This window comes from Mandrillus leucophaeus, unplaced genomic scaffold, assembly GCF_000951045.1.
Source record: "Mandrillus leucophaeus isolate KB7577 unplaced genomic scaffold, Mleu.le_1.0 Scaffold638, whole genome shotgun sequence".
Lineage (NCBI taxonomy): Eukaryota > Metazoa > Chordata > Mammalia > Primates > Cercopithecidae > Mandrillus > Mandrillus leucophaeus.
In genome coordinates this window covers 126,018-153,845 of record NW_012106897.1, presented here as the reverse complement: position 1 = coordinate 153,845, position 27,828 = coordinate 126,018, and the positions used below count along the sequence as shown (strand labels likewise).

Here is a 27,828-nt window from a genome sequence, read left to right as displayed (position 1 = left end):
AAAGTGTAAACTATTCATTAAAGTATATAGATATAAGACAGCACAAAACCCAAACATGCCAACCTCTCCAGCCCTAACTCTTCTCTTATACCCCTATGCGTATTCCAAAAGTTTGCCATCCCCTGAATGTACAGTGCTGTTTCATGTGTTCAGGGTTTCATATGCATTACTTCTATTTAGAATGGTATCATATCCTGTGAGATAAGCTCCTCAACCTTCAAGGGCCACATTAAACATAATGACTCCTGAAGTATTTGGATTCCTCCAGAAAGTTAATCATTGCCTTTACTTTGCTCTGAGTGTACTCCTCATGGTGCTTTTACTGCACTTACAATATGGCATCATATTCCACCTTACTTGCCTGTCATCTGTAGTAGCCGGTCTTTAGAAATTGGAGTGGGAAGGAGAGAACAGTCACCATATCTTATTCATGTCAGCACCTGGGGCATCTGGTATGCTATAGCTACAATAGTTAGTGCCTACTCAAATGAATAGAGAAATGAATTTTAAAAAGCGGGTGGGAGTCTAGGGGCCAGGCATACTTCTCGAAATGACTGTGGAGCAGGGAAATGCCACATACTGTATGTATCTGTGGAAGATATTTAGGTAACTGGAGACTGACCTTTAAAGTTTTTTAGTATCTGTTGCCAAATGTTGAATAAAGGAATGACTCTAGATGTTGTAAATGTTGGGCATCTGAATCATTCTGGAGCACTACACACACACACCCACACATGCACACACACATACACACATATATACATATACATATACATATACATATTTTTTTCTCAGGTACACGGCGTTACTTATGAAGATTTAAATGAAAAGTTGGCCAGTTACACAAGGCAGAACCTGGATTAGGGAATGAGGGAGAATATAAATTTGGCTAGCTGGGAAGAGAGCCATGAGCATGGATATAAAACCATGACTTATTTAGAAAATAGGCTGTGAATTTTAGTAAAACAGACCTGAAGTTTGCTGCTAATGAGTTTTTATTAGGTTTGCTAGGTATTAGGCCTAGGTATTAAGCCCAGCATGCATTAACTATTTTTCCTAATGCTGTCCCTCCCGCTACCATGGATGGAGCTGGAAGCCATTATCCTCAGCAAACTAACACAGAACAGAAAACCGAACACTGCATGTTCTCACTTATAAGTGGGAGCTGAACAGTGAGAAGACATGGACACAGGGGAGGGCTTGTTTTCTAGAATAACTTCTGCCCAATGAGAAATGTCACCCTCCTGTTAGAACTCACTAGAAAGAGTGAGGGTCCTGACCTCCAGGGCTTCCTCACCTAACTGAAACCAACCCAGATGCCGTGCTATTGGCAGTAGAATGTATTGAAATTCTACCAAACAGCCCAAATAGAATTGTAGCCATTTTGTAACTCTTTCTTTGATTGCAAGAAGTGGTAGCATTTCCAGATTTCAAAGGCAGCTTTGTTGCCTTCTTGCATGGTTTTCCACCAGTTAGCGTGCTTGGCATAATCCTTCCTTTTAACTGCGTGATGCAGTGCTATAGGAACTAACTCATCTTAGTGTCACCTGTTTAACCGCTTTTCAGTGTTTGTCACCCCAGTCACAGATCCTAGGCCTTAGTAATATAACATCCTTTAGTTGGAAACCAGAAGATTGATATAAAATTCAGCAACTTAGTAGTTACTAGGAAGTATTAATGAAGTGCTCCTCCAGGTTTATTTTTCACTGAGATTTTAGCTGATTTGAAACGTCTAATTAGACTATTATTTGTCTTCAGAGTTAACAATTATAATGAAGTTTAAAAAATTAGGCAAAGTAATTTATATGTCAGGATAGGAGTGGTAGAATGGTTTGAGATAAAGAAATATTAGCCAACTTGCCAAAATTTTGACCACATTTGGCATTTATTGAGTGCATACTGTGTTCCAAGTCTTGTATTAGGCACTGAAATGACTAGTGAGAAGAGTGAAAAGGATTGTTGCCAGAATATATTATAGTGTTGCTTTATTTTTGAACTCTTTAGTTTAATGCAGCACTGACCTTTTGAGTCTTCTAAGATATTAAATCAGTTTTTTATTATATGTGAATTAAGTAATTGCTTTCTTAAATTTGATTTTGATTATGTGTAGAGACATATCTATTTAACAACAACTTAAATATGATCAAGCAATGGTAGGAATGTCATTGTTTCTGGGAACATTTTGTTGGTCACAGAATAATTTTCAGTGTGAAAAACTGAAGAAACTTAGGTTGTTTCTTAAACCCGTTTTGTCATCTGCCTTTTTATGATTTTCTTGATTTTATCACTGAAGCATTTATCAAATCTAGTTTTTTGGGTCATACTTTGCTTAATGGTGTACAAAAATAACTACACAGATGTGTTATAATTTATCTTTTCAGTCAGGCAGCTTTGAAAATGTACAAAGCATATTAGACCATTAGTCACACTCAACTTACTGTTTTGCAAAAAAATGAGGTATCAGTCTACAATGTAGTACTTTTTCACATTCATTCAGTAGAAGATGATTATCAGACAAGGGAGGTGAAGTAGAAAGTTTAACCAATAAGGGTGCGTCCTTTAGGCAGCTTCAGAGACACTGTAGAGATGGGCATGAGATAAATGGCAGTCTGTAAGGGTGGTAGTGAAATGAGCTGAAGTACCTTTAAAGTCTTGCATTTGATGGAAAGCCACTGCAGTACTTTAATTGATGAAAGTAATACAGTTAAAGTACAAGACGTTCAGAACAGGTTTACTCAGGGCAGTGTTGGTGGCTGGAAGGTTGTTGAAGAGCGGGTTGCAGTAATCTGATGAGAGGTGGTGAGTGGTTAAGGAAGTGGCAGTAGAACTACAGCGAGCATACAGAAAGAAGTGTCCTGGGAGGCAGTTTAGCTTAAGGCATTTGGGAAAGAAAACTGTGCCAAGTATCGTACATTGATTCAATGTGTAGTCCTGTTTGGGGCCAATTCGATGCTATCTAGGGAGTGGAATTAAATGAAAACATGCATAGTCCATGCCACCTCCAAGTTTGTGACCCTCCCTTTTTTTTTTTTTTTTTTATATATATAAATAGAACTTTGGAGTAGAAGTATAGGGAAATTTAACTGCTGTTCAAAAATGTATCACCCATTTTTTCTCTTTTGGCAAAATTGCCTCACTCCTTTCTTTAGAGCTATTTTGCTCATCACTGAGCCTCTCAAATCATTTAACATCATTTTATAAACCAAAAATCCATTGAGATAATTGACTGAAAAAGATAAAATTGCTCTTTTTTTACAAGCTCTTTTTGTTTGTTTTATTCTTTATAAAAATGCTTCCTGTTACAATTCTTTAGCTATGTACTAAAGAACAAGTAGGATGTGATAGCTTCCACTCCTGTCCTCCGCCTCCTCCACTGTAACCTTGGGCCTTAGTGGAGTATTATTGTTTTGTTAGCTTGCCTCTACAATAATTTTCCTAAGCTTTCTGAAAAGCTTCAATGCTAAACAACAATGTAGAGCATTCTTTCTTGCAATAGACGCTAATTGTGTTCTTAGTTGGGATCTTGCTGTCATAGCCACAATAACTGTGTCAATTGTGCGGGGAGGCTGGGTCACAGTGGTTATTGTGCAGAGTGATGAATGCTGCTTACTTGTGATGTGCTGCCGCCCGCATCTGTGGGTGAGAACACGCAGTTACTGTAATTTGCCGGGCAAGTGATCAAACTGGTATAAAATAACATCATCTGTTAAGCAAGATAGCAGTCACAAAGAACTATTGACCTTTTGAAATATAGAATTTTTAATGAGAAACTTTGAATAATAGAGATTGAACGTGTGAGAACAGCTACCTAGTGTGTGTTGCGTTATTAACCCCTAGTTTGTAGTGTATTCCGGAGTCAAGTTGACCTACATAGAAGAGAAGGAACTGGGAATGCATGTCTGTGTTCTGGCTCCGATTGGGAAGAGCTGCTTAACCACTGTAAGTTACAGGTTGGATAAGTGACATATATGGTGTCAATTGGGAACCAGGCTTCACAGTTTCACAAAATGTGTGGATTCTGAAAGTGTTGTCATTGCGAATGTAATTTCCTTGCCTAGTTCTTCCATATACTTAAGGAGAAGATATTTTTAATGTAATTGTTAGAATATGTTGGTACATACTGATTCTGAAGTAAAAGGAAATATATATATATATATATTTTTTTAAGTAAACTTGATGGTGTTTTGCAAGGATCTGAAGAGTCCCAGTATGGAGCTGAGCTGATTATTTTCTTGACTGTCCACATCCCACAGTTTTTTTTTTTTTCACTCTCTCCATCCCACTGCCCATTTTAAAGCACTTTTCAGCTGTCTGATTGCTCATTAGCATTGCTCATTAAAAGTGGTCTGGGGGCATACATTTCAAAGCAGTCCTTTTAATACTTGGTTTTTCAAGTTTTGTTAAATTCCCAGTGAATACAAACCAAGTTATTTCTTGACGTTTAGCCTTGTTTATATTTTTTATATCATTCCTTCTGCTTAGTACATGTCTAAATGATTACTTTTCAGAAAAGTGAATTTTGCCTAGCACATTGATTTGTATCTCCTGACAGGAGAGTAAACCATGTTTGGTGTGCCTTAAGCTTTCATGATTTGGGATTTGTGTGAGTGTGTGTGTGACCCCAAGAACATGGAGATACAAGGGGTGGTAATTTTGGAGGGGAGAAGTACATTAATTAGACAAGTGAGGTAATGTAAGAATGAGATCATCTGCCCATGGCTGGTGTGATTCCTTTTTGTTCATTATTTTTAATTTAAAACATTGTATTAAAGTAATAACATGTATATTCCTACCTTGAAAAGCTAGTTATATAAATAATATGTATGTTTAATGCAGATAATTTGCAAGATTTTTTTAAAAGAAAAAATCCAAGTGATCACCAATAGTCTCTGTACCGGCCACCTAAGATAGTCATTGTTAAGTTCTGGTATAGATACCCCTCTGTTACTTTGTACATCGTTTTTCCTTTAAACCTTGTTTTGGTCTCAAGGCCATTCGGAAACACAATAGTCATTCTGAGTCCTCCCATAATCCGATAATGAATTTACATAAAATATTTTTTATCAACGTATTCTGATACTGAGTAGAAAAATATAGAATTACATATAGTTAATATTAACGTTTCCCTTAATTCCTAAAGATTAGAAAGATTATACATTTGAGCTTTTCTTTTGACACTAATCCTTTTTTATATTGCAAAACACTAAATCCTTATATGGAAATAGAAAATTGAAGACATTTCTAATGTAGAAACTCAAAATAAATTTTCATTATTATACGGGCATGTTGGCTTTAATCAAAGTAAGATTGATTTACTTTTTTTAAATGGATGTATAAATAGGACCCTAATTGACAAATTGTTTATTTTGTATATATTTTGTATTTAGACAAGTGGAGGTCAGTTAAAATAGTCTTATGAAAAGTTGCTTTGTCTCTCTTTTTTTTAAAAATCTCTTCCCTTTCTCCTTCTGACAAGTCAACATCTGCTTGCATATAGCTAACTGCTGCTATTTTCTGCTTCTATGACAGCTAGCCGATGGCGGAGTCTCTTCTCTTCAGCTGCCTCACTGGCTTTTCCTTATAGTCCTGTTGCAAGACTCAGCCCTTATAGCAATGGCATTAATACTCCCAGCTTCTCTAAAACCTCAAATAAAGCAATACTAACACCTGAAAAAACAGGTAATATTTTAACTTCTTGACTAGCTGCTTGCTTTGTAATTCAGTTACTAAACACAGCTTAAATATTCATCTTTCATTGGAAAGCTTCAGAATAATCTTAGAATGGAGAGTTTGTGCTGCACATTTACTTTGGGTACAAAAGGCCTAGCACTAATTTGTACTCTAACACCATTGATCTACTGCTCTCAGTTGTATGTAGCAGACAGTCTTACCTCTTTAGCAAAAGTATATGCCTGCAGTTCTGTATTTCCAAATGCTTATGTGTTTTTAAAATTAAATGTCAAACACAATTTAGGTAGTTTTTATTATTCAAGACTGTAAGTCTTTATTTTTTTAAAGTTTTTTCTGGTAGCTTTTAAATTTAGCTAAGGCTATGTAGAAGAAAATAGTCATAGTGGCTTTTTATGAATGAGGATCTCACCATTCCTGTAGCCTTCTTCTATTTGTTCTTTGGTTCTTTTATCTGAAACCATCGAGTTTTTTACTCTCATGGGTGGCTATAAGTCTCCTGTGACTACTCTCTGGTCTATATTATGTGGGTGTTGTATATGTTTCTGCATATGTACGTGTGCCTTTTAGGTGTGATATTCTTACCCATTTGTAGCACTGCTGTTTGTACTCATTAACAAATGGACCAGATTAAAATTTAATTTAAAATTATATAATCAGTTACTGTCACTGTCTTATTACTAAAGTACACATGAATATATATTCTTATACCATGCCTTTAGATATGGACATATCTAATAGGATATAGATTTTAGCAGTAGTGAATTTTGCATTGTGATAAAAAATATAATGTGAAATCTACCCTCTTAACAATTTAAGTATATAGTACATAGTGACTTTTTAAATTATGAAAACTGAATTTGAAAACAATGAACAAGTGGTTTTGTATATACGAATTGTATACACATCATGTGCACATTGACCATTAAATGGTGACATGTTGGTGATTTTTGTAGCATGAAAACATGAGACAAATTGCTGACTGTTTGTATATGAATTGTAAGGCATATATGGATACCAATCCTGCAGATGAAAGAACACACATTTCCTTTGTGTTTCAGGTTACACTTCCAGGGGCTCCCCACTCAGTCCCCAGTCATCTATCGACAGTGAGCTGAGTACTTCAGAATTGGAGGATGATTCTATCTCCATGGGATATAAATTACAGGACCTCACTGATGTTCAGATCATGGCTCGTCTGCAAGAAGAAAGTATGTGTTCTTTCTAAACTAGAAAAATGAGGCTTCCACTTGGAATATACAGGCAGAGGGGGAGGTTCAGGCATTTCTCTCCAGGTAATGGGCAAACAATTAGATTCTTTCTCTGATACTGTCCTACTTTTTAGGTGGAGCCAGTTATATGCTTCTCACACTATCATGAGGTGGTAGGAACTTAGTCTGATCAAAACACATTGATACATAGACATTGCTGGTATTGCCACTGTGGAAACAGATGGACAGTTTCCTAAAAAACTAAAGGTGCAACTTACAAGTGGCCCAGCAAACTGCACTCTTGGATATTTATCCCAGAATAGTGGAAATTTGGGTTCACACAAAAACTTGTACGTGAATGTTCTGAGCACCTTTATAGCCCAAATCTAGAATTAGCTTAGATGACCTTCAGTCCGTAAATGATTAAACCAGTCATGCTACATCTATACCATGGAGTACAGCTCAGCTTGTTGTATAAAGAGGAACAAACTACTGATATGCACAACATCTTGCTTGAAGCTGCGGGGAATCATGGTGAATAAAAAAAATTGATCATAAGAGAGTGCATACTATATAATTCCACTCATACAACATTTCGAGATGACAAAAATGTTAGGAACGGAGGACAGACTAGTGGTTGGTGGAGTTTTAGGGATAGGGCTTAGGGTCTCAAGAGGGTCTCGAAGCTGGATGTAGTTATAAAAGGGCAACACAGGATTTTTGCAGTGTTGGTACTATTCATTGGTGGATCTTTGAACCTGTAGGTAATAACATTGCATACAACTTAATACTCTATCTCTCTCTGACACACACACACGCGCGCACACACACACACCCTCCCCTACCTCTGCAAAAATCTGAATAAAATGAGTGGATTATATCACTGCCAATACCCTGGCTGTCATATTATTCTAAAATTTTGCAAAATGTTACCACTGGGAGAAACTGGGTAAAGGGCACAGTTTTGTTTTTTTTTAAAGCACTTCATGTGAGTCTACAGTTATCTTAAAATTTCAATTAAAATGCATTGACATACGTCTCTGGGTAAATAATTGTGAAAGAGTAGATAAGTAGAAATAGGACAGTTTGTCACTGGTTCTGCGATAAAGTTACAAAAAATAATCTGAGAGTGAACTAGTTGAAGGGCATTAATGGTATCAAAAGGCACAGAACTGGACTGTTTGTTTTGGAGTTATCTTTTCAGCCAACATAAGTAGAAATGATCAAGTATTTAAGCATAATAATTTCCTGCTTTCAGAATTAGTCAAGGCTTCTATGAGAAACATGGTAATGCTTATGCAGGATTTAATAAGATACATTTTTAAGGGGAAAAGTGGTTATTTTATATCATTATTTAGTAAAAGCAAATTTAAATACTCTTTCTAAAAATATGTATGGCTAAAATATTGTATGTCAGTTTCAGAAGTTAAGTAGTCAGGGTTAGACCACTTTAAAAAAAAAATTATAGTACTGGCAATGGGTTAAATAATGAGAACCTTGTAGTTTGAGTATTTTTAGATGATGATTACCATATAGGATGACCTAAAACTATTAGAAGTTTTGAGGTGTCAGTGTGCTTTGAAAGAGGTAACATTAGTAACATAAAAGAACAATAGAGAGATGACCTTGTGGGAAAATATTTGTCCCTCGGCTTTTAAACTTTCCCTTTGACTTTAAGAGTCGGGGGTGGGGAGCAGAATGACTTCCTACTTGGGCAGAGACTTGAAGATTTTAATTGTTTTAACTCATAGCAAACTATTCATAATGAGATGAGTATTTCTTCCCAAGTTCCCTTTCTAAAATATCTCTTGATTTGAAAAGGGATCATTTGGGGAAATTGATAGATATTAATGAATGAGCTGTGGCAGGTATATATAATCTTCACTGGAATTGGGGCAATCTTTTTGCAAAACAGAATTGTCCAATATTAGATATCTGTTTCACAGGTAAATGTGATTATCATCTTGGTGAACCTAACTTGTCAATTTAGTAAACTTGAGAACAAGATAATAAGTCTCTGTGAGTAATTTGTTTGGCACAATTTTTCATCTAATACTTGGTTAATTATAACTAAATGTTAGCTAGATCAAAAGACATTAGAGTACTATTTGTTATTTTATAGGTCTCAGGCAAGATTATGCTTCTACTTCAGCATCTGTATCAAGACATAGTTCCAGTGTGTCACTGAGTTCAGGAAAAAAAGGGACATGTAGTGATCAAGAATATGACCGATACAGTCTGGAGGATGAAGAGGAATTTGATCATCTGCCACCACCTCAGCCTCGTCTTCCAAGATGTTCCCCTTTCCAAAGAGGAATTCCCCATTCACAGACTTTCTCCAGCATTCGGGATTGTAGGAGGAGTCCCAGTTCCCAGTATTTTCCTTCAAATAATTACCAGCAGCAACAGTATTATTCACCTCAAGCCCAAACTCCAGATCAGCAACCAAATAGGACCAATGGAGGTAGGTTGTATGCTTTTTTGGTATTTGATATGCTTTGATTTTTTTATATATGGTCAAGAAATGGTTTTTGTTTTTGTTTTTGAGACAGAGTCTGGCTCTGTCCCCTAGGTGGGAGTGCAGTGGCACAATCTCAGCTCACTGCAACCTCCACCTCCCAGGTTCAAGCGATTTTCCTACCTCAGCCTCCCAAATAGCTGGGGTACAGGCACATGCCATTATGCCTGGCTAATTTTTTTTTAATTTTTATTTTTAGTAGAGACAGCGTTTCACCATGTTGACCAGGCTGGTCTTGAACCGCTAACCTCTGGTAATCTGCCCGCCTTGGTCTCCCAAAGTGCTGGGATGACAGCCACCATGCCCAGCCAAAAAACAGTTTTAAGAGAAATATAGATAATTGGTCAATGTTTCTCAGATTTAAAATCATCCTCCAGACCTTCTCAGTTTGGTCTAAATTTGCATCTCTAGTTGACTGGCTTCTGATTATGTATCCCAGATTTATAAACTCACAGCTTCAAGAAAACCTCCATGACATAGCTGACTCAGAATGAGTTATAAATGTGCAGTATCTCTGCATTGTTGCTGGTGCCTGTGGCACAGGCAGGGTGGTACAAGCTGAGAAGTTTGTGGTCAAGCCCATAGGGGCAAAGGCTGTGAGTTGTCATTCCTTACCTTGTGCACAACCTTCAGTCTGTTACTGTCTGTTCCTAGCACAGAGTGAGGTTGTAAGCATGAATGAGGATGCTTGCAGAGGATGCTGCTCTTCCACAGCCGGATCTAGGGAAGTTTGGGATGTGTCTTTCCCCTGATCTCCTGACATCTAGAATTAAGATCTGTGTAGCAGCAGGAACATGGAGGCTGCTGTCCATTAGCATGTGGCATGGTAATGGGAAATTGATCTGTCTTGTCAACGTGGTGGGTTGCTGTATGTGTCATTCTTTCATACTTTTTCCATCTCTTCATTTATCTTTCTTCCACACTCCCAGGAGTTAGACTCTGACTTCTAAGAACTATGGGGGAAACAATCATGTAATATTCTGAGCCTGGTGTGTTTTCGTACTGATGATCACCTGGACCCTCACACACAAATTCTATGTATTATGGAGAAACAAACCAATTAAAAATAATTTATAATTATACAATTACAATTCTTAATTATATAGCACTATTACTCAAAACTGGGCCCAGAAGTGATCAAATGGTCTCTAAAAATATTTATAGGCCAAGTACAAATTTTGTATTAGTGATCAGCCATTACCCTGTATTTAGTTTTTACCCTTTCTTCCTTTGTACTTGTATCATTCATGCTGATGCTAATTAAGAGATCATTTGAAAATATTTAAAATTTTATGTTCATAATTTTTCTTACTACCTTGAGATTTCAAGTTTAGAGGAGTGGTGACTAAAAAAATGTCATCCTGACTAACATTAAAGCTCATAGCATCAGAAAGACAATGTATTCTATGTGCTTAGTGGAAGTCATAACATCTTATTAAAATTGGGAAGGCACCTAGAGTTATTTCTCTAAAGCTTTTTTTTTTTTCCTTAAGTGTTTTAGAACATCATAGTCAAGTTGCCAAGCAGATGCTAGCTGTGCATCTTGATTGATATTGTCAATAAGATCATTCTCCTCCACTTAGCTGTTTGTTGCACCTCAGAAAAGTGGTATTCACTTCCATCAAACACCGTTTGGAAAACATTGGGTTTCTGTGAATCCTATGCTGGGATATTCTTCACAGGAAAGTGGAGACATACCACGGTTTAGGTCCCTTTGTGGTAGTTTTGTTTTGCCTAAAATGTCTAGTTTTCACAATACAAGAAAAATGGAATACAAAGGCAATTTTCTGGATATGACTTCTGACTAGTTAGCTTAATGGTTGAGAGCAGAGGCTCTGAAGTCCAGCAGATCCTGAGTTTCTCAACTCTCTGAGGTTTGGTTTCCTTAACTAAAATGTGGAGAAGATAATATCTATCTCTTAGGAAACTTAGATATAATTTCACACCAAACCATCTGGTACACATTTTCTCCACCTAAATATATTATAAGGAGTAAATGAAAATAATGAATGTTACATTGCCTGGAGCCTGGAGTGGATGTGCTAAATAAAGGTTATCTTCTCCCCTTTTGTTTTTAAACTTTTATTAGCATATGATTCAGATGTCCTAGCCTGCATTTGTTACTATAGAATATTGAGCAAAACTGTGAAATAAGAATAGTAACTAACTTTGAAACTAATCTATTAAATATTTTTCTAAATTATCAAAATAATATAGATAGGAGAAAATAATTGTTAAACTGTTGATTCATTTTAAAATAATTGAGAATAAACTAGAAATGTATATTAATATTTACTGCTTTCATAGTTCCTACACTGCTTAGATTTAAAGAGATGGCTCATAAAACTTCCTGGGATATTTCTGGGATTCATAGAATTAAAAGAAGTGTATCTGGAATAACTTGCTAAATTTCAAAATGACTAAACTTGTAGAATCTTTACCAACTTTCTTATAATTTCCACGGTATGGCAGGGGTTACTGGTGGCATGATGTAGTCCTTATTATCATGAGGACCTCCCCTGGAGCCTGTGTTGCCTCGATACCTAGATCTAGCTGTTTGGTAGATAATGAGCGTCTCCTTTAGCCATAAAGATTCCTGAGTCTTTGTTCATAGAGTGGTGAGTCTTGCTGCCTCTTTAATGTGAGCAAACTCATTTGAATTCTTTACTTGTTCTGTTCTTCCAGTTTCCTGCAGCATCTCAGTCCTTGAAGATTAAACTGCTGATTTCTTGTTAAGATAGAAATAGAACATTACTTTTGGTTCCCTGAACTTTAAAGTATATGTGGTTATTAAAACATTCCACACTGTGGCTGGGCACGGTGGCTCACGCCTGTAATCTCAGCACTTTGGGAGGCCGAGGCGGGCGGATCAGGAGGTCAGGAGATTGAGATCATCCTGGCTAACACGGTGAAACCCCGTCTCTACTAAAAATACAAAAAATTAGCCGGGCGTGGTAGTGGGCGCCTGTGGTCCCAGCTACTCGGGAGGCTGAGGCAGGAGAATGGTGTGAACCCGGGAGGTAGAGGTTGCGGTAAGCCAAGATCGCACCACTGCACTCCAGCCTGGGAGGTAGAGGTTGCGGTAAGCCAAGATCGCACCACTGCACTCCAGCCTGGGCGACAGAGCCAGACTCCACCTCAAAAAAAAAAAAAAAAAAAAAAAAAAAATTCACATTGTTTGACAGAAAATGTACCTCATTTCCAGATGGTCTGACACAAGTTGGAGATCACAGCTTTGTTCCAAGGGGAATACTGTCCTAAATATTTACATTTGGAAGACCTTATTTTTAAGAGCATATTTCAAGATTAAAGCTTTGTAAAACTGACTTGTTGCTTAAATATGAGTAAAGATTGGTTTTAAAGGCTAACACAGATTAGAGACATAACCAAGTGTAACGTATGGACCTCGATTGGATCGTGGTTTAGAGGAAAAACTTATGAAGGATATTCTTGGGATGTCTGAAAAATTTTGTATGCAGATTATCATATGATATTGTTAATTTGTTGACATGTGTTTACAATATTGTGATTCTATAGAATTACAATGTACATTAAAAGTGTCAAGATGTCTGAAGTTTTATCTCATTTAGCAAAGCAAACAAATGTATATGTGGAGATGAATTAAATATGGCAAAATGGAAACAACTAGTATAGCCAGGTGGAAAAACAGGTGTTTATGATACTATTTTTAAACATTTCTATATATATGAAAGCTATTATAGTAAATAGTTGGAGAGAGATTTTAAAAAGAAATATAGAAGCTCAATTAATTTTCTCAATAGCATATAATTATGTTCCTGTGCCTCCCTGCTGCTTAAATATATATATATATATATAGGAAATGTATATAGTGAAAATAGTCTAGTACTGATAGAGGCTGACTTTTTTACACTAGATTTTATGATATTCAAAAGATCTAGATGTGGCCACTAAGTGTATGTAGAAATGAATCCTTCTAATTCCTCTCTTCTTACTACACACTGTCTGCCAAATCATACACATAATATTTGCTGATGTATGACGTACCTGCTGTTTGAGGCTGGGAACTTTAATAGGAATTTGGGAATATGAGACATACGATTGTTAAAAATAGGCCTCAAGAAGATAATGAGGAAAAGTACCCAGGAATCTAACAGTCAGTGGCAATATTTGAGCATCCTTACTCTAGAACTACACACAGAAAGTATCTACCTCTTAGTGTAAGAGGTAGATAGCTCAGCTGGGAAGTCCATAGAAAAGCTTCTCTATGCTGGGGATAATTGTGCCAAATCTTAAAGTATTAGTAAGAGCCACATGAGTAAAATATTCTTTTGTGCTTTTTACTGTAGCACTCTCTGCAATTTCTTATGCTTTCTTATTATACATATTATCTAAGTATACTTATTGTGCTTGTTTAATCTTCTGTCTTTTCCACTCCAAGGGGGCAAAAATTGCTGGCCATGGCAACATTTAATAGGTGTTAGTAATGTCAAAGGAGCAGTGTATGAAGGGGGAATGAGAAGAGCTGAGTTTGATTTTGACTTGAATGCCTTTTGGATTAGTATTCAAGTATATCATTATTTTCTGGTTTTGCTTGAAAGAAAATGACCACAAGATTGAATGCTCTGATATGTGCACTTTAGTGTTTGGGAGTATATATCAATAAAGATAAAAAGATCTTGTAAGTTGGAGGGGTGAAAAAAATTTTAGATATTACAATGATTTATGATCTTCCATGGTTTACCCCTATCAAAATGTTAATCTTTAGTATTTACTTTGTTTGGGAGAAAATTTAATTTTAAGTTTAATTAAATTTGTTTTACATTTTCTCTTTAGGATCAACAATGGGTGGGGAAGGATTGAGAAGCACTGGTATAGACTATAAACCTAGACCATCAATCTTGACTATAAACTCAATGAGACTCGGGACTGTATCTGCCTAATACACTGTGATATCCCCAACAGCTCACAGAATGCCTGGTATTTAGTGTAAACACAGTAAATGTTTGTTCCCTTGTTCATTTGTTCCTTCTCCAAAGTGAGGATGGGTGTCCACATGGAGTCACCAGCCTGCTCACAGGTATGAGAGTTCTCCCCTGTGGTTGGGGAGCAGGCTGAGAGGTCAGGCCGGAGAAGTATAAAGAGCCTGTGCCTTGAAGGCCTCATCTAGGGTGTGCTCAGGAGCTTGACCTTTCAGTAGAAGGAGCAGGGGAGGAATTGGAATTGGAGGGATTTCAGCAAGTGGGTGACTAGATGTGTTCTGTGCTCTAGGAAGAGTGGAATCGGCTGTATGGGAGATAGATGGGAGAAACAAGACACAAGGGTACATGGAGACCAATTAAGAGAATTTTGTGAAAATGTAGGTGATAAATAGTGAGGTAAGAACTAGGTGGTAGTGGAAGATTCATTAAATGTTTATGAGGCAGAATTAACAGGACTTGGAAAGTATGGTGCAAAGAGAAGGTGAATCTTGAGAGACTCCCAGACTTTTGGATTAGGTGATGTGCTGGACAGGGCTACAGTTTGTGGATCTAAGTAATGCAGAAGGAGTAGTGTGAAGGGGAGAAAGAAACGAATTCAGTACTTGTCCTTGAATTAGTTATGGCTTAGTACTCGTATATATGCTTTTCTTTCCCAGCTTAAATGACCTGACATAAGTACTTTAGTTTTTTGGGGAATGTGTATTGATCAAGGAAAAAGTGTCTCATAGACTTGTGGTCTTGTGGCTGGCTTATTTCACAGGTGTTATTTCACACATCTCAACGTTGAGATCTGTATGTGACTCTCTGCTGCCTCTTGGTGGCAGAAGATGAACTTAGCAAGGCAAAAAAAATTGAAGCTATTCTCTTGGTCTTTTTCTTTTCCAAACATTTGGTGGCGTACTCATGAAAGTTAAAACTTTCCAGAGATTAATGTGGTCATGTTAATGTCATGAGTGGATATTTCAAGACATCTGAAGTTTTAATTTTATTAATTTGTTCCATTTTGATATGGTAGCAAAAGATTCAGTAAATGTTGGTTTTGATTCTTCTAGGTTTCTTCTTTTTTTTTTTTTTTAAAGAAGCATGTAACAATTTCTAGGGTTGTTTTGGTAAATTAAATGGCTGTAAGATTATTTTCTAACTTTTTAAATATAATTTTAGCCATTTATTGAATAGGAACAGATAGCTAACTGCTTAGCTAGTCCCTGTGTCTTTTTATAGAAGTCTTGTTCTTCTTTAACACATTGTATTAGTCAGGGTTCTCTAGAGGGACAGAACTAATAGAATAAATGTATATATGAAGGGGCATTTATTAAGGAGCATTGACTCACACAATCACAAGGTGAGGTCCCATGATAGGCTGTCTGCAATCTGAGGAGCAAGGAAGACAGTCGGAGTCCCAAATCCTCAAAAGTAGGGAAGCCGACAGTGCAGCTTTCAGTCTGTGGCCAAAGGCCTGTGAGCCCCTGGCAACCACTGATGTAAGCCTGAGAGTCCACAAGCTGAAGAACTTGGAGTGTGATGCTCAAGGACAGGAAGCCTCCAGCACTGGAGAAAAGTGATGTCTGCTCCTTCCACGTTCTTCTGCGCTTTTATCCTAGCTGTGCTAGCAGCTGATTAGATGGTGCCTACCCAGATGGAGGGTGGGTCTGCCCCAACCAGTCCATTGACTCAAATGTTAATCTCCTTTGGCAACACCCCTTACAGACAAACCCAGGAACAATGCTTTACATCCTTCAATCCAATCAAGTTGGCGCTCAATATTAACCATCACACATGTTTATTTGGTGGAACCCTTCTGGTTGGGGAGTGTGTTTTCCTGTACAATAGGTTAGAAAGCTTGATCATCAGCATATAATACTTTTTATTTATTGTTGACCACAATATGACTTTTGTTATTTGCTTTTGAAAGCTAGTATTTTGGCTGCATAACATCTGTCATTTTTAACTTAGTAAATTCTTTTCCAGATAAACTCCGAAGAAGTATGCCTAACCTAGCCCGGATGCCAAGTACAACTGCCATTAGTAGCAATGTTAGTTCTCCAGTCACCGTGCGAAATAGTCAGAGTTTTGACTCAAGCTTGCATGGAGCTGGAAATGGAATTTCAAGAATACAGTCTTGTAGTGAGTATAATTATTTGATATAATTATATGTTGTATAATTGTATAATTATTTTTTATAATTTTTAATTGTAAGGAAAATAACTTACTGTTCCATTTCTTTATATTTACTTGCAAGAACACTAAACTTTTCTCCTTGCCCTGTAACTTATTTTTTTATTTCACCATTAGAGTTGAATAGTATTTTTACCAGTGCCTGTGGTATCAATTAATAGTAGTAAATTGTTAATTGTATAATAATAGTAAATTATTTGTAGTCCTTTATATCCTAAGATAGTAGAAGTACTACATAGTGATTGATTTATCCACTCATCATACAAAAATTTTTTACCTTGCAGATTCTCCCCTTTCTAGCTGTGTACCTGAATAAGCACACTTAATTCTGTCTAGCCATTCCTTTTGTCTTGGTTTTCACCTGTGCATACTTTTGTCCTTTTTCCCCCTAAATGAAGTTATATTTTAGTGTGTCTAAAGTAGTTTTTATCCACTCTATTTTAGCTTACCCCACATTCTGTTACTTACTTTCTATGTTTCACCCAGCAGTGAGTGACACAGTGAGCATTAGGCCTAGTGCTGTGTGTCTTCACTTTATGTGGGGATGTGCTGTTTTGGCATCCCCCCCGATTCCTACTCATGCTGTTCCTATGGGTTATTGCAGTTAAGTCTTACACTGACCTCTAGGAGGAAGGCACAAGGTCATATTACCAGCATTCATAAAAATGCCCAAACTTGGGAGGCTGAGTGTGTTCTGAGTGTACTGGCCAAGAGTCATCAAACAGATGTCTTAAGTCTGCATCTAAAATGATTTGTAGCTCTTCTCCCTCAAACTTAGTTTTGGGTGTCAAATTGTATCTCCCTAACATGCAGTGGTCTTTCATTTCTTTGTTTTAGTTCCTAACAACCAAGTGACATCATTTACTCTGTGTACAAGGAACAGTGCTAACTAGTTTATATTCATTATCTTATTTAGTTCTACCAACAACTCTATGAATTAGTTTCTACTGCCATTCTTATTTTGTGGAAGAGGGAACAGTTCTGACAGGTTAAGGAACAGTTTGTCCAAGGCCATGCAGGTGGAAGAGCAGAGAGGCAGACCTAGGTCTGGTTACTCCCAGAGCGTATGCTTTTAACTGTTAGGATATTTTAGCTCCACGTGTTGTTCTTCTCTGCTTAGCATTCTTCCTTTTCCTTCTTCGTTCAGTTTACTCCTATTTACTTTTATAATACAGTCCAAATACCATGCCCTTGGAAGTTTTCATTGCTTACTTGATCACCCTAACACACTTTCTCAAATACCCCCCAAACAATGCTAGAGTGGATTAGATTTTTGGTGCTTACCTCTGTTATTCAATGTACCATGTTTTACCATTAATGTATTTGTCTTCCTTACTAGATTGTAAGCTCCCTCTGGGCTTGGACCATCATTTATTTGATTTTCTGTTCCCAGTGCCTGACATGTTACCTGAACATAAGGAACTCAGTGAATGCTTGAATGAATGCCACAGGATTCTATGTTAAGGCTTGACCTGTTAAATATTTGAACCAATGACTTGTATAAGGACACGGAAACAACCTATGAAATTTGCTAATGGTGGAAACTGAGAGAACTAATAACTGATTTTATGTCAGGAGGTTACAACAATGGGCTAAATGTATCATGAAGAAACTTAGCTGATAGAAATATACAATTCTATATCTGAATTACAAAAATCAATAGTGTACCAGACTAGACCACATGATGAAACCCCGTCTCTACAAAAAATACAAAAATTAGCCAGGCGTGATGGCCAATGTCTGTAGTGCTAGCTACTTGGAAGGCCAAGCTAGGAGGATCACTTGAACTCAGGAGGTTGAGGCTACAGTGAGCTGAGATTGCACCACTGCACTCCAGCCTGGGCAATAGATAGAATGAGACCCTGTCTTGGAAAAAGAAAAAAAGAAAATCAATAGTGTAAGTGCAGGATGAGAGAAATAACAGTTTTGAGAATAGCAAATATGGTAACAATTAGGAATTTTTGTTGACTCCAACTCAGTGTGTATTAATAGCAGATTTGAGTGCCAGAAAAGTGTATGTAACCCAAAATAGAATGTACACCGCAAAGAATGTTCAGTTTTGATTGAAGTGCCCCCAAAATGATGGGAAATGTCAAAAGGATACAGGAACCAAGTTGAAGGAATCTCCTAATGGCCAAATATGGGACAGTTTGAGCCACAGAGTAAATAATTATAGTAATGGATTATAACTGATGGAATAAAATAAATATGCATGGATTCATACTTAATTGGATAAATAGAAAGAGAGGAACATCTTCTTTGTAGTAGATTCTAATTCATACATGTAAAAGAAATGAGGAAATTATAAAAATCATCATTTCTTTTTTTTTTTTTTTTTTTTTTTTTTTTTTTGAGACGGAGTCTCGCTCTGTCGCCCAGGCTGGAGTGCAGTGGTATGATCTCGGCTCACTGCAAGCTCCACCTCCCGGGTTCACGCCATTCTCCCGCCTCAGCCTCCGAGTAGCTGGGACTACAGGCGCCCGCCACCACGCCCGGCTAGTTTTTTGTATTTTTAGTAGAGACGGGGTTTCACCATGTTAGCCAGGATGGTCTCGATCTCCTGACCTCGTGATCCACCCGCCTCGGCCTCCCAAAGTGCTGGGATTACAGGCTTGAGCCACCGCGCCCGGCCTAAAAATCATCATTTCTAAGTCAAGCATAATACTGAGAGAAAGCCCCCAAGAAGAAGAATAATGTGTAGGAGAAAGAGGACTCCCATAACTTTTGTTTCAAATCTTAAGATTATGCTCTCATTTACTTTCATTTCTGAGCATTCTAAGCCACTGTTATTTATGCATTCTAAATTCTTATCATGACAATTACTAGTTCTGGGCCATTTTGCTTTCAGGAAAGAACAGAGGTAGGATAGAGAGTTGGAAAGGCTGCAAGTATAGAAGGAGGAACACAGTTGTAGTCAAAGACCCGGTTTTGGGTTTTTTCTTAATAATAAACTTTTTGGAAAGTTAAGCATTCTTTATCAGTCTTGTTTTCTCATTTGTAAAATTAGGATTATGCCTATTAATTTTAACTAGTTTCTCTTATGTGTGTTTTTTTTAAATCAAGGGTGGTGATATATGTTATATGTAGGAGAGATAGTAGGATTGTATTCCTGAATAAACTGTTCTGGAATTTCATTGACTCTGTAGATCAATTTTTGGAAGATCTTAACGATATTAAGTCTTTGCATCCATTAATGTGTAATAGTCCTTCATTGACTTAGGTCTTTAATATCAGTGAAGTTTTGTAGCTTTCTATATAGAGGTTTTGTGTTTCTATAGTTAAAGTAATTTCTAGGTATTGTGATTTTTATTAAGTAGTGTTTTTGTAAATATTTCCTCAGGTTTCTTTCAGTTTCTACTAATTTGCTGGTATTTTGAATAGAATTGATTTTTGTGTTTTGATATTGAATCCAGCAACTTTGCTAAATTAATATCTCCTAATAGTTACCCAACATAATGAGTGCATATGATCACCAAAACATGTTCAAGAAGGTTCACAAAACCCCAAATTAGAAATAACCTAGCTTTCTGTCATCAGGGGAATAATCACATTCATACAATGGAATACTGCTTAGTAACACAGCAACACAGGTGAATCTCACAGACAAAGTATCTAGTGAAAGAAGCCAGATTAAAAGGTTAACATACTAGTAAGTCTGTTCCTAGGAATTTCCTCAAAATAGGAAAAAACAGTCGTTGTGATAAAAGTGGGAATAACACTTACCTTTGGAGGAGTTTTGACTAGGAAGAGGCATGAGAGAGCCTTATAAGGTGCTGGTGATGCTTTTTATCTTGATAGGAGGAGTGGTTACATGAACATGTTCACTTTGAACATTCACTGAGCTTAGACTTAAGATATATGTATTTTATGTATATTATGCTTCAGAAGAAATTGAGCCAAATTCATGTATTGAAGGTTTTTTAAAAATTAACTTTTTTAAAGCGGTTTTCAGCTTATAGAAAAATTGGACAGGAAGTACAGAGAATTCCCACATAATCCCTCACCCTCTGTATCCTCTTAGTTTCCCCTATTATTAACATGTTGTGTTAGTGCAGTAGACTTGTTACAGTTGCTGAACGAGTATATTAAAAAATTGCATGGTTAAAAACTAGCAAATTAAGGCATTACAGAATTGGTTAGAAAGAATCTTAGAGATGATTTGTCAACCAAGAGAACTTTGCTGTGTCACGAAGCTAAATGGGAATACACCTAAGGGAGGATCTTATATAGACCTTATTTTTTATAAAGTTTTTTGACTACTATACACATATATCGGCATTTCTTTTTTTTTTTTTTTCTTATTTCAATAGTTTTTGGGGTATAGCTGGTTTTTGGTTACATGGATGAGTTCTTTAGTGGTGATTTCTGAGATTTTGATGCACCTGTTACTGAAGCAGTGTACACTGTACCCAGTATGTAGTTTTTATCCCTCAGCACCCTCCCAAACTTCCCCACAAGTCCCCAGAGTCCATTATCTCCTTCTTATGCCTTTGCATCCTCATAGCTAAGCTCCCACTGACACGTGAGAACATACGATATTTACTTTTCCATTCCTGAGTTATTTAACTTAGAATAATGGCCTCTAGCTCCATCCAAGTTGCTGCAAAATATTACTTTGTTTCTTTTTATGGGTGAGTAGTATTCCTTGATGTATATATACCACATTTTCTTTATCCACCCATTGGTTGATGGGCACTTAGGTTGGTTCCATATCTAAGCCATTGCAAATGGTGCTGCTATAAACATGCGTGTGAATGTGTCTTTTTTTTCATATAATGACATCTTTTCCTTTGGGTAGATACCCAGGAGTGGGATTGCTGGATCAAATGGTAATTCTACTTTTAGTTCTTTAAGGAATCTTCATACTGTTTTCCATAGTGGTTCTACTAATTTACACTCCCATCAGCAGTGTAAAAGTGTTCCCTTTTGCCATGTCCACACCAACATCTGTTGTTTTTGACTTTTTAATTATGGCCATTCTTGCAGGGTAAGGTGGTATCTCATTGTGGTTTTAATTTGCATTTCCCTAATGATTAGTGATGTTGAGCATTTTTTCATTTGTCTGTTGGCTGTGTATCTTTTTTTGAGAAATATCAATTCATGCCCTTTGCCCACTTTTTGATGGGGTTACTTTTTTTTTTTTTCTCCTTGCTGATTTATTTGAGTTCCTTGTAGATTCTGGCTATTAGTCCTTTGTCAGATGCATAGTTTGCAGATATTTTTTCCTACTCTGTGAGTTGTCTGTTTACTCACTGATTATTTTGGTGTGCAGAAGCTTTTTAGTTTAGGTACCGTTTATTTATTTTTGTTTGAGTTGCCTTTGCTTTTGGGATTTTAGTCATGATTTCTTTGTCTAAGCCAATGTCCAAAAGAATTTTTCCAATATTATCTTCTAGAATTTTTATGGTTTCAGGTCTTAGATTTAAGTCTTTGATCCATTTTGAGTGGATTTTTGTGTAAGGTGAGAGATGAGGATTCAGTTTCATTCTTCTACATGTGACTTGCCAGTTTTCCCAGCACCGTTTACTGAATAGGGTGTCCTTTCCCCAATTTATGTTTTTGTATGCTTTGTCGAAGATCAGTTGGCTGTAAATATTAGGGTATATTTGTGGATTCTTTATTGTTTGGTCTATGTGCCTATTTTTATAGCAGTACCATGCTGTTTTGTAACTGTAGCCTTGTAGTATAATTTGAAGTTGGTTAATGTGGTGCCTCCAGATCTTTTTGCTTAGTCTTGCTTTGGCTATGTGGGCTGTTTCTTGGTTCCATATGAATTTTAGGATTTTTTTTCTGGTTCCACGAAGAATGATGGTGGTATTTTGATAGAATTGCATTGAATCTGTAGATTGCTTTGGACAGTATGGTCATTTTACAATATTGATTCTTCCAATTCATGAGCATGTTTTTGTTTGTGTCATTTGTGATTTCTTTCAATGGTGTTTTGTAGTTTTCCTTGTAGAGATTTTTCACCTCCTTGGTTAAGTATATTTCTAAGTATTTTATTTTGTATTTTACAGATGTTATAAAAGGAATTGAGTTCCTGATTTAATTTTCAGCTTGGTGGTTGTTGGTATATAGCCGTGCTACTGATGTGTGTACATTGATTTTGTATCCTGAGACTTTACCGAATCCATTTATCAGATCTAGGAGCTTTCTGGATGAGTCTTCAGGGTTTTCTAGATATACAATCATATCGTTGGCAAACAGTGACAGTTTGACTTCCTCTTTTCCAATTTCGATGCCCTTTATTTCCTTCTCTCCTGTAAGTACTCTGGCTAGGACTTCCTGTGTTATGTTGACTAGAAATGGCGAAAGTGGACGTCCTTGTGAAGGATGTTTTGTTCCAGTTCTCAGGGGGAATGCTTTCAACTTTTCCCCATTCAATATGATGTTGACTATGGGTTTGTCATATATCGCTTTTATTACTTTGAAGTAAGTCCCTTCTATGCCTATTTTGTTTTTATCATAAAGGGATGCTGGATTTTATCAGATGCTTTTTTTGTATCTATTGAGATGATCATATAGTTTTTGTTTTTAATTCTGTTTATATGATGTATCACATTTACTGATTTGCCTATGTTAAACCATTTCTGTATCCCTGGGATGAAACCTGCTTGATCATGATGTGTTATCTTTTTGATAACACACGTATCAGTATTTCTGTGTATAGATTTTGCCTTGTATACTTGCGCAAATTTTTTTAAGGAAAAACTAAATTTAAGGAAATATTTTCAAGAGATGATAAATAAAACCATAGATACTTTTTTTGGGTTTTTTTCCCCCTTATATTTATTTCAAAAAAGTATTTATCATATATTTTATGATTAAGTAAATTCAACTGTTTTAGAAAACAGGGTATGTCCATGTTTAACCATGTTGCAAGTACTAGGCAGCAAAGGCTTGGGTAGTTAGTAGGCAGAATCTGTGTATAAGTTTCTATTAAATTTGATTGTTTTTCTTGGAGAAAGGGATTAAAAAATTTAAAAACTTCTGCCTACCAGTTTGTTACCTTTTAATGTGAAATGATACACAAAGTTGGGTCAGTATATAGATGAAATTTTTAAGGGTTCTTACCCAGAGAGTTCCCGGTTCCCTTCATTTTATAAGTTTTGCTACTATTATGTATGTAATAATGCCCAGCAACTCAAAGAGAGATAAATGACGTATGAATATTATTTAAGGAATATATCTGTAATAAACTGTTTGTACCTACAGATACCACCTCTGTCTTCTTTTCTATAATAACAACTATTAAAGTATCTCCTCATTTTGTTTTCATGGAACCACCACCAAAGCAAGCATCAAGAAATCCTAATTTCTAGCAAGCAAGCAGGGAAGGCTTTGTCTTGTAAGAACTCAGAGATCATCACATTTGTAAAGGAAAGGAGGCTGTGCTTAGAACTGGCTTCTGCATATAGCCAGGCACTTCAAAATGTGGCTCATGGACAGACCAGGAGATCCGTATCAAGGATTAGAATTTTCCATGACTCAGTGCCATCTGGAGCCTATATTCCATTTATCTCCTCCTGTGTATATTGTACTCTCAGGCATAATTGGCTCTTCTGAAAATAGCACACATTTCCTAAGTTGGATAGTGGTAGAAGCTCGCTCACATGAATATCATTTTCTCTTCTAGTTCCATCACCAGGACAGCTTCAACACAGAGTCCACAGCGTGGGGCATTTCCCAGTGTCTATCCGACAACCTCTTAAAGCCACAGCCTATGTGAGTCCAACCGTTCAAGGCAGCAGTAACATGCCTTTATCAAACGGCTTACAGCTGTATTCCAACACAGGAATCCCCACACCGAACAAAGCTGCAGCTTCTGGGATAATGGGTCGCAGTGCACTCCCAAGACCTTCGTTGGCAATAAATGGGAGTAACCTGCCTCGAAGCAAAATTGCACAACCTGTTAGAAGGTAAGAATCTTTATTTGCATAATTTCATTTGCAGTTTGGAACTAGAAACTGCTCCAGACACACGCTGACCTTTCCTTTGGCTCACTTTAACCTTAGTAAGTCACTACCCTTTGTGGCCTGACTTGTGCTCTCCTCTCTTTGAAAAGTGATGGATATCCCTGTGTGGGTCAGGTCCCCTTCTCTCTGATATCATTTTCTTCGCCTACTCCCTCATCACTATCACTCCTAACACTTTTGCTTTTACCAGATAAGGTCTGTCTCCAGAGCTTTTGTAGCTTTCTTCTCCCAAGTTACTTGCACGGCTTGCTCTGTGCCTCCTTCAGGTCTTTGCTCAGATGGCAGCTCTATCCAAAAATTGTAGGGCAGAGGGAGTTGACTCTTTGGTTCATTGCTGTGTGTCCCCAATGCCAAGAACTATGCCCAGTATGGGTAGGATCTCAAATATTTGTTGAATCAGTCATTTTTAATCAAAATATGGAAAAATGTGTCAGGCATATGTGCACATGCACACCCTCCTCCCACACATTTATGGTTTGAAAAGCATCTTAATGACATTCACCTGGGGCTTTATCAGCTTATGTTGGTAAGTTCAGTATGGTTCAGGTAGGAATTTTTTTTCCCCCTTCAAAGTTTCAGAGTTTTTTTTTCTACTTCAAAGGACATTTTAGTCCAGCTCTTGGTCATGATGTACCCTTCTTGAACTGAATATTATGGAGTGTCTTATATTAAAAATCCATAAAAGTGGTTTGAGGAAAGATTGAGGAAATAAAGACAGTAAATACAGACAGCTCTTTCAAGAAATTAGGATATGAAGGAGGAGAAGGAGGAAACATAGTAAAAATTTGAAAGAGGTGGAACAAGCAATTTTTTCTGTCTTTATGCATTTATGGATATATAAATAGTTCTGTTTTTTGTTTAGAAGTAATGGATGCTCAGATCAACAACAAATTTCGAAAAACAGAAACTGTTGAAAAATAGAAAAGTAAAGACTGACCCATGATCCTACTACCAGATAGAAACAATTTTGGTACATGTTTATTTATTCAGTAATTTTTGACTTATTCTGCTTTGTAAATGCCGAGCTGCGTCATCATGCTGATGGCTGACTAGAATCACATTATTTGATATATATGGTTATTATAGACCATACATTTATCCTTGAATTTGTGTCTCCAAACTAAACACTTGGAAAGGTCACTGCTAGACAATATAAGATGGTCTGTTTCCCCAAACTTAAGCAAATACTAGGTATTATTCCTTTTAATTTTTTTTAATTTAAATTTTTTATTTTATGTATTTTCTTAGAGACAGGGTCTTGCTCTTTTGCCCAGGCTGGAGTGCAGTGGTGTGGTCATAGCTTGTTGTAACCTCAAACTCCTGGGCTGAAGTGATCCTCCTGCCTTGCTAGGACTATAGTGCATGCCACCACTCCCAGATAATTTGAAAAAAAAAAATTGTAGAGATAAAGGTCTTGCTGTGTTGCCCAAGCTGGTCTTGAATGCCTGGCCTCAAGTGTTCCTGTCGCCTTGGCCTCCCAAAGTGTTGGGATTATAGGTGTGAGCCACTGCACTCAGCCGAAGGTTCTTTTTAAATGTTTTGCCAACATGATAGGCAAATCTTTAATTACTAATACGGTTTTGAAAGTTTATTCGTATTCATTTGCTGTTTGTATTCAACAGAGTAACCATTTATGTTTTTAGGCCATTTTTCTAGCCAGGAGTCTGTATTACTTATTTTAAAATATGTTTTACACATTAAGGGTATTGGTCCCTTTATTTACGTTGGAAATTTACTTGTGCAAATACAACACGCATGACACTCTGCCACGAACTGGGGCTCTGGGAGATAAGCATGCAGTGAAGACCCGTAAGTGTGAACCACAAGGTACACTTGAGATACTGCCAATGGCTTCTCATTACTGCAGTGGAGGAGCATAGATGGGAGAGTAGGTCAAAGTAAGTAATGTGACTCACAGGATTATTAACAATCTCTCTGTGTTTTTCTTGTCTCTTTTTAGTTTTCTTCAGCCTCCAAAGCCTCTGTCTTCACTCAGCACTCTGAGGGATGGAAATTGGAGAGATGGTTGCTACTGATGCAGTTTTATGTACCCTTGAGAAATGGGAAAGAAGTAAAAATGAGGGTTGTGTTACCTAGCTGGCTGGGTAGCAGTGGATGTTGGGATATTCTTTCCCTTTTGTGTTTTAATATATTTACTGCATTGTTTCTCAATGGACCAGTCACCAGAGACTAATTATTGCACTTAAATATTTGCCTGAGATACTGCAACAGTCTCAAACCCATGGTTGCAGTATTGTGACACTTAGATCTAGGAAGTTTTTGTAGAACTGCTCTGTACCTGAATACTTTTTGAGAGAATTGAGATGTATCAATAATGCTTTGCCATATGAGTTTTTTAAAGTAACTTGTTCAATTTACTTACGTGTTCTAAACATCTTTCCATTACATGTTCTGTATTTTAATACATTGCATATTGACAACTAGGTTCTATAATGTATGCTTTGAAATTTACTTTTTTATAGTTTACAGGAATTTTATTTTTTGTGCCTATTTCTTTTTACACCTATGTGAACCACTATGGAACAACTTAAATTTTGTGCCATAAAAATATTTTTGTGGTAAGGTACTATTTTTTTAGCTCTAGGGATATATCAGCAAAAACACATCATGCAATTTGAGAGACATAATTTTGTGTTGAATGAGCACAACATAATTTGAAGCATTGCAAGGAGATAGCCAGACAGCAGAATTAAATGGTCCTGTCTTTTTCATTGTTAATTTATTGTCATACATGGGTTTCATATTTATAACGGCATCATGAGCTCATTGCACTTAATACCTGCAATGTTTGCTACTGTACCACAATTGATTTTCAATACTTTATTACAAAGGATGAAACTGTAATGTTTTATTAACAATGCTTCTGGAAATGAATGCATTTTAAAGCAAATAAATCTTTTTGATAGACCTTTTACAAAATCCATTTGCACTAATGAATGCTTTCTTATGGCATATAACTTAATATTTGTTACTGTGTACACTGCTGTTTTGGAATGTTCAGAAATAAAGACTCTATTTCAGCAATACCAGGTCATGCATGAATGTGCAGCATAAACAGTATAACTACACATGTGTTTCACTACAATTGTGAAAATGGTTATTGTTACCCTGTTCTCGTGCAGGGCATTTATATCTCAAGCAGGTAGACTTAGAATATTCACATTCATAAAATTATTTTTCTTTTCCCAAATATTCCTGATAAGAAATGTGTGATTTTCTTACATCAGTTAGGTAGATTTACAGTGAGGTTTAGGTTCATTTCAAGAGGCCACTAAAAC

The 27,828-nt window shown here is 36.7% G+C and overlaps 1 protein-coding gene across 6 annotated transcripts in view; it reads left to right on the top strand.

Annotated features, from left to right (window-relative positions):
• SLAIN1 (SLAIN motif family, member 1) overlaps positions 1-27,576 on the top strand; it is a 67,488-nt gene extending 39,912 nt beyond the window's left edge. Inside the window, exons 3-8 of one of the 6 annotated variants that reach the window (XM_012000649.1) lie at positions 5,530-5,679; positions 6,750-6,899; positions 9,022-9,363; positions 16,347-16,502; positions 24,190-24,472; positions 26,490-27,576. In XM_012000649.1, coding sequence (XP_011856039.1) covers positions 5,530-5,679; positions 6,750-6,899; positions 9,022-9,363; positions 16,347-16,502; positions 24,190-24,472; positions 26,490-26,565 — 1,157 coding nt within the window. In that variant the 3' untranslated portion in view covers positions 26,566-27,576. Of the gene's footprint in view, positions 1-3,658; positions 3,940-5,529; positions 5,680-6,749; positions 6,984-9,021; positions 9,364-16,346; positions 16,503-24,189; positions 24,473-26,489 lie in introns of those variants that run through there. The other 5 variants (XM_012000651.1, XM_012000652.1, XM_012000654.1 and 2 more) reach the window with 5 other exon arrangements.
• Positions 27,577-27,828: the final 252 nt, after the last annotated feature.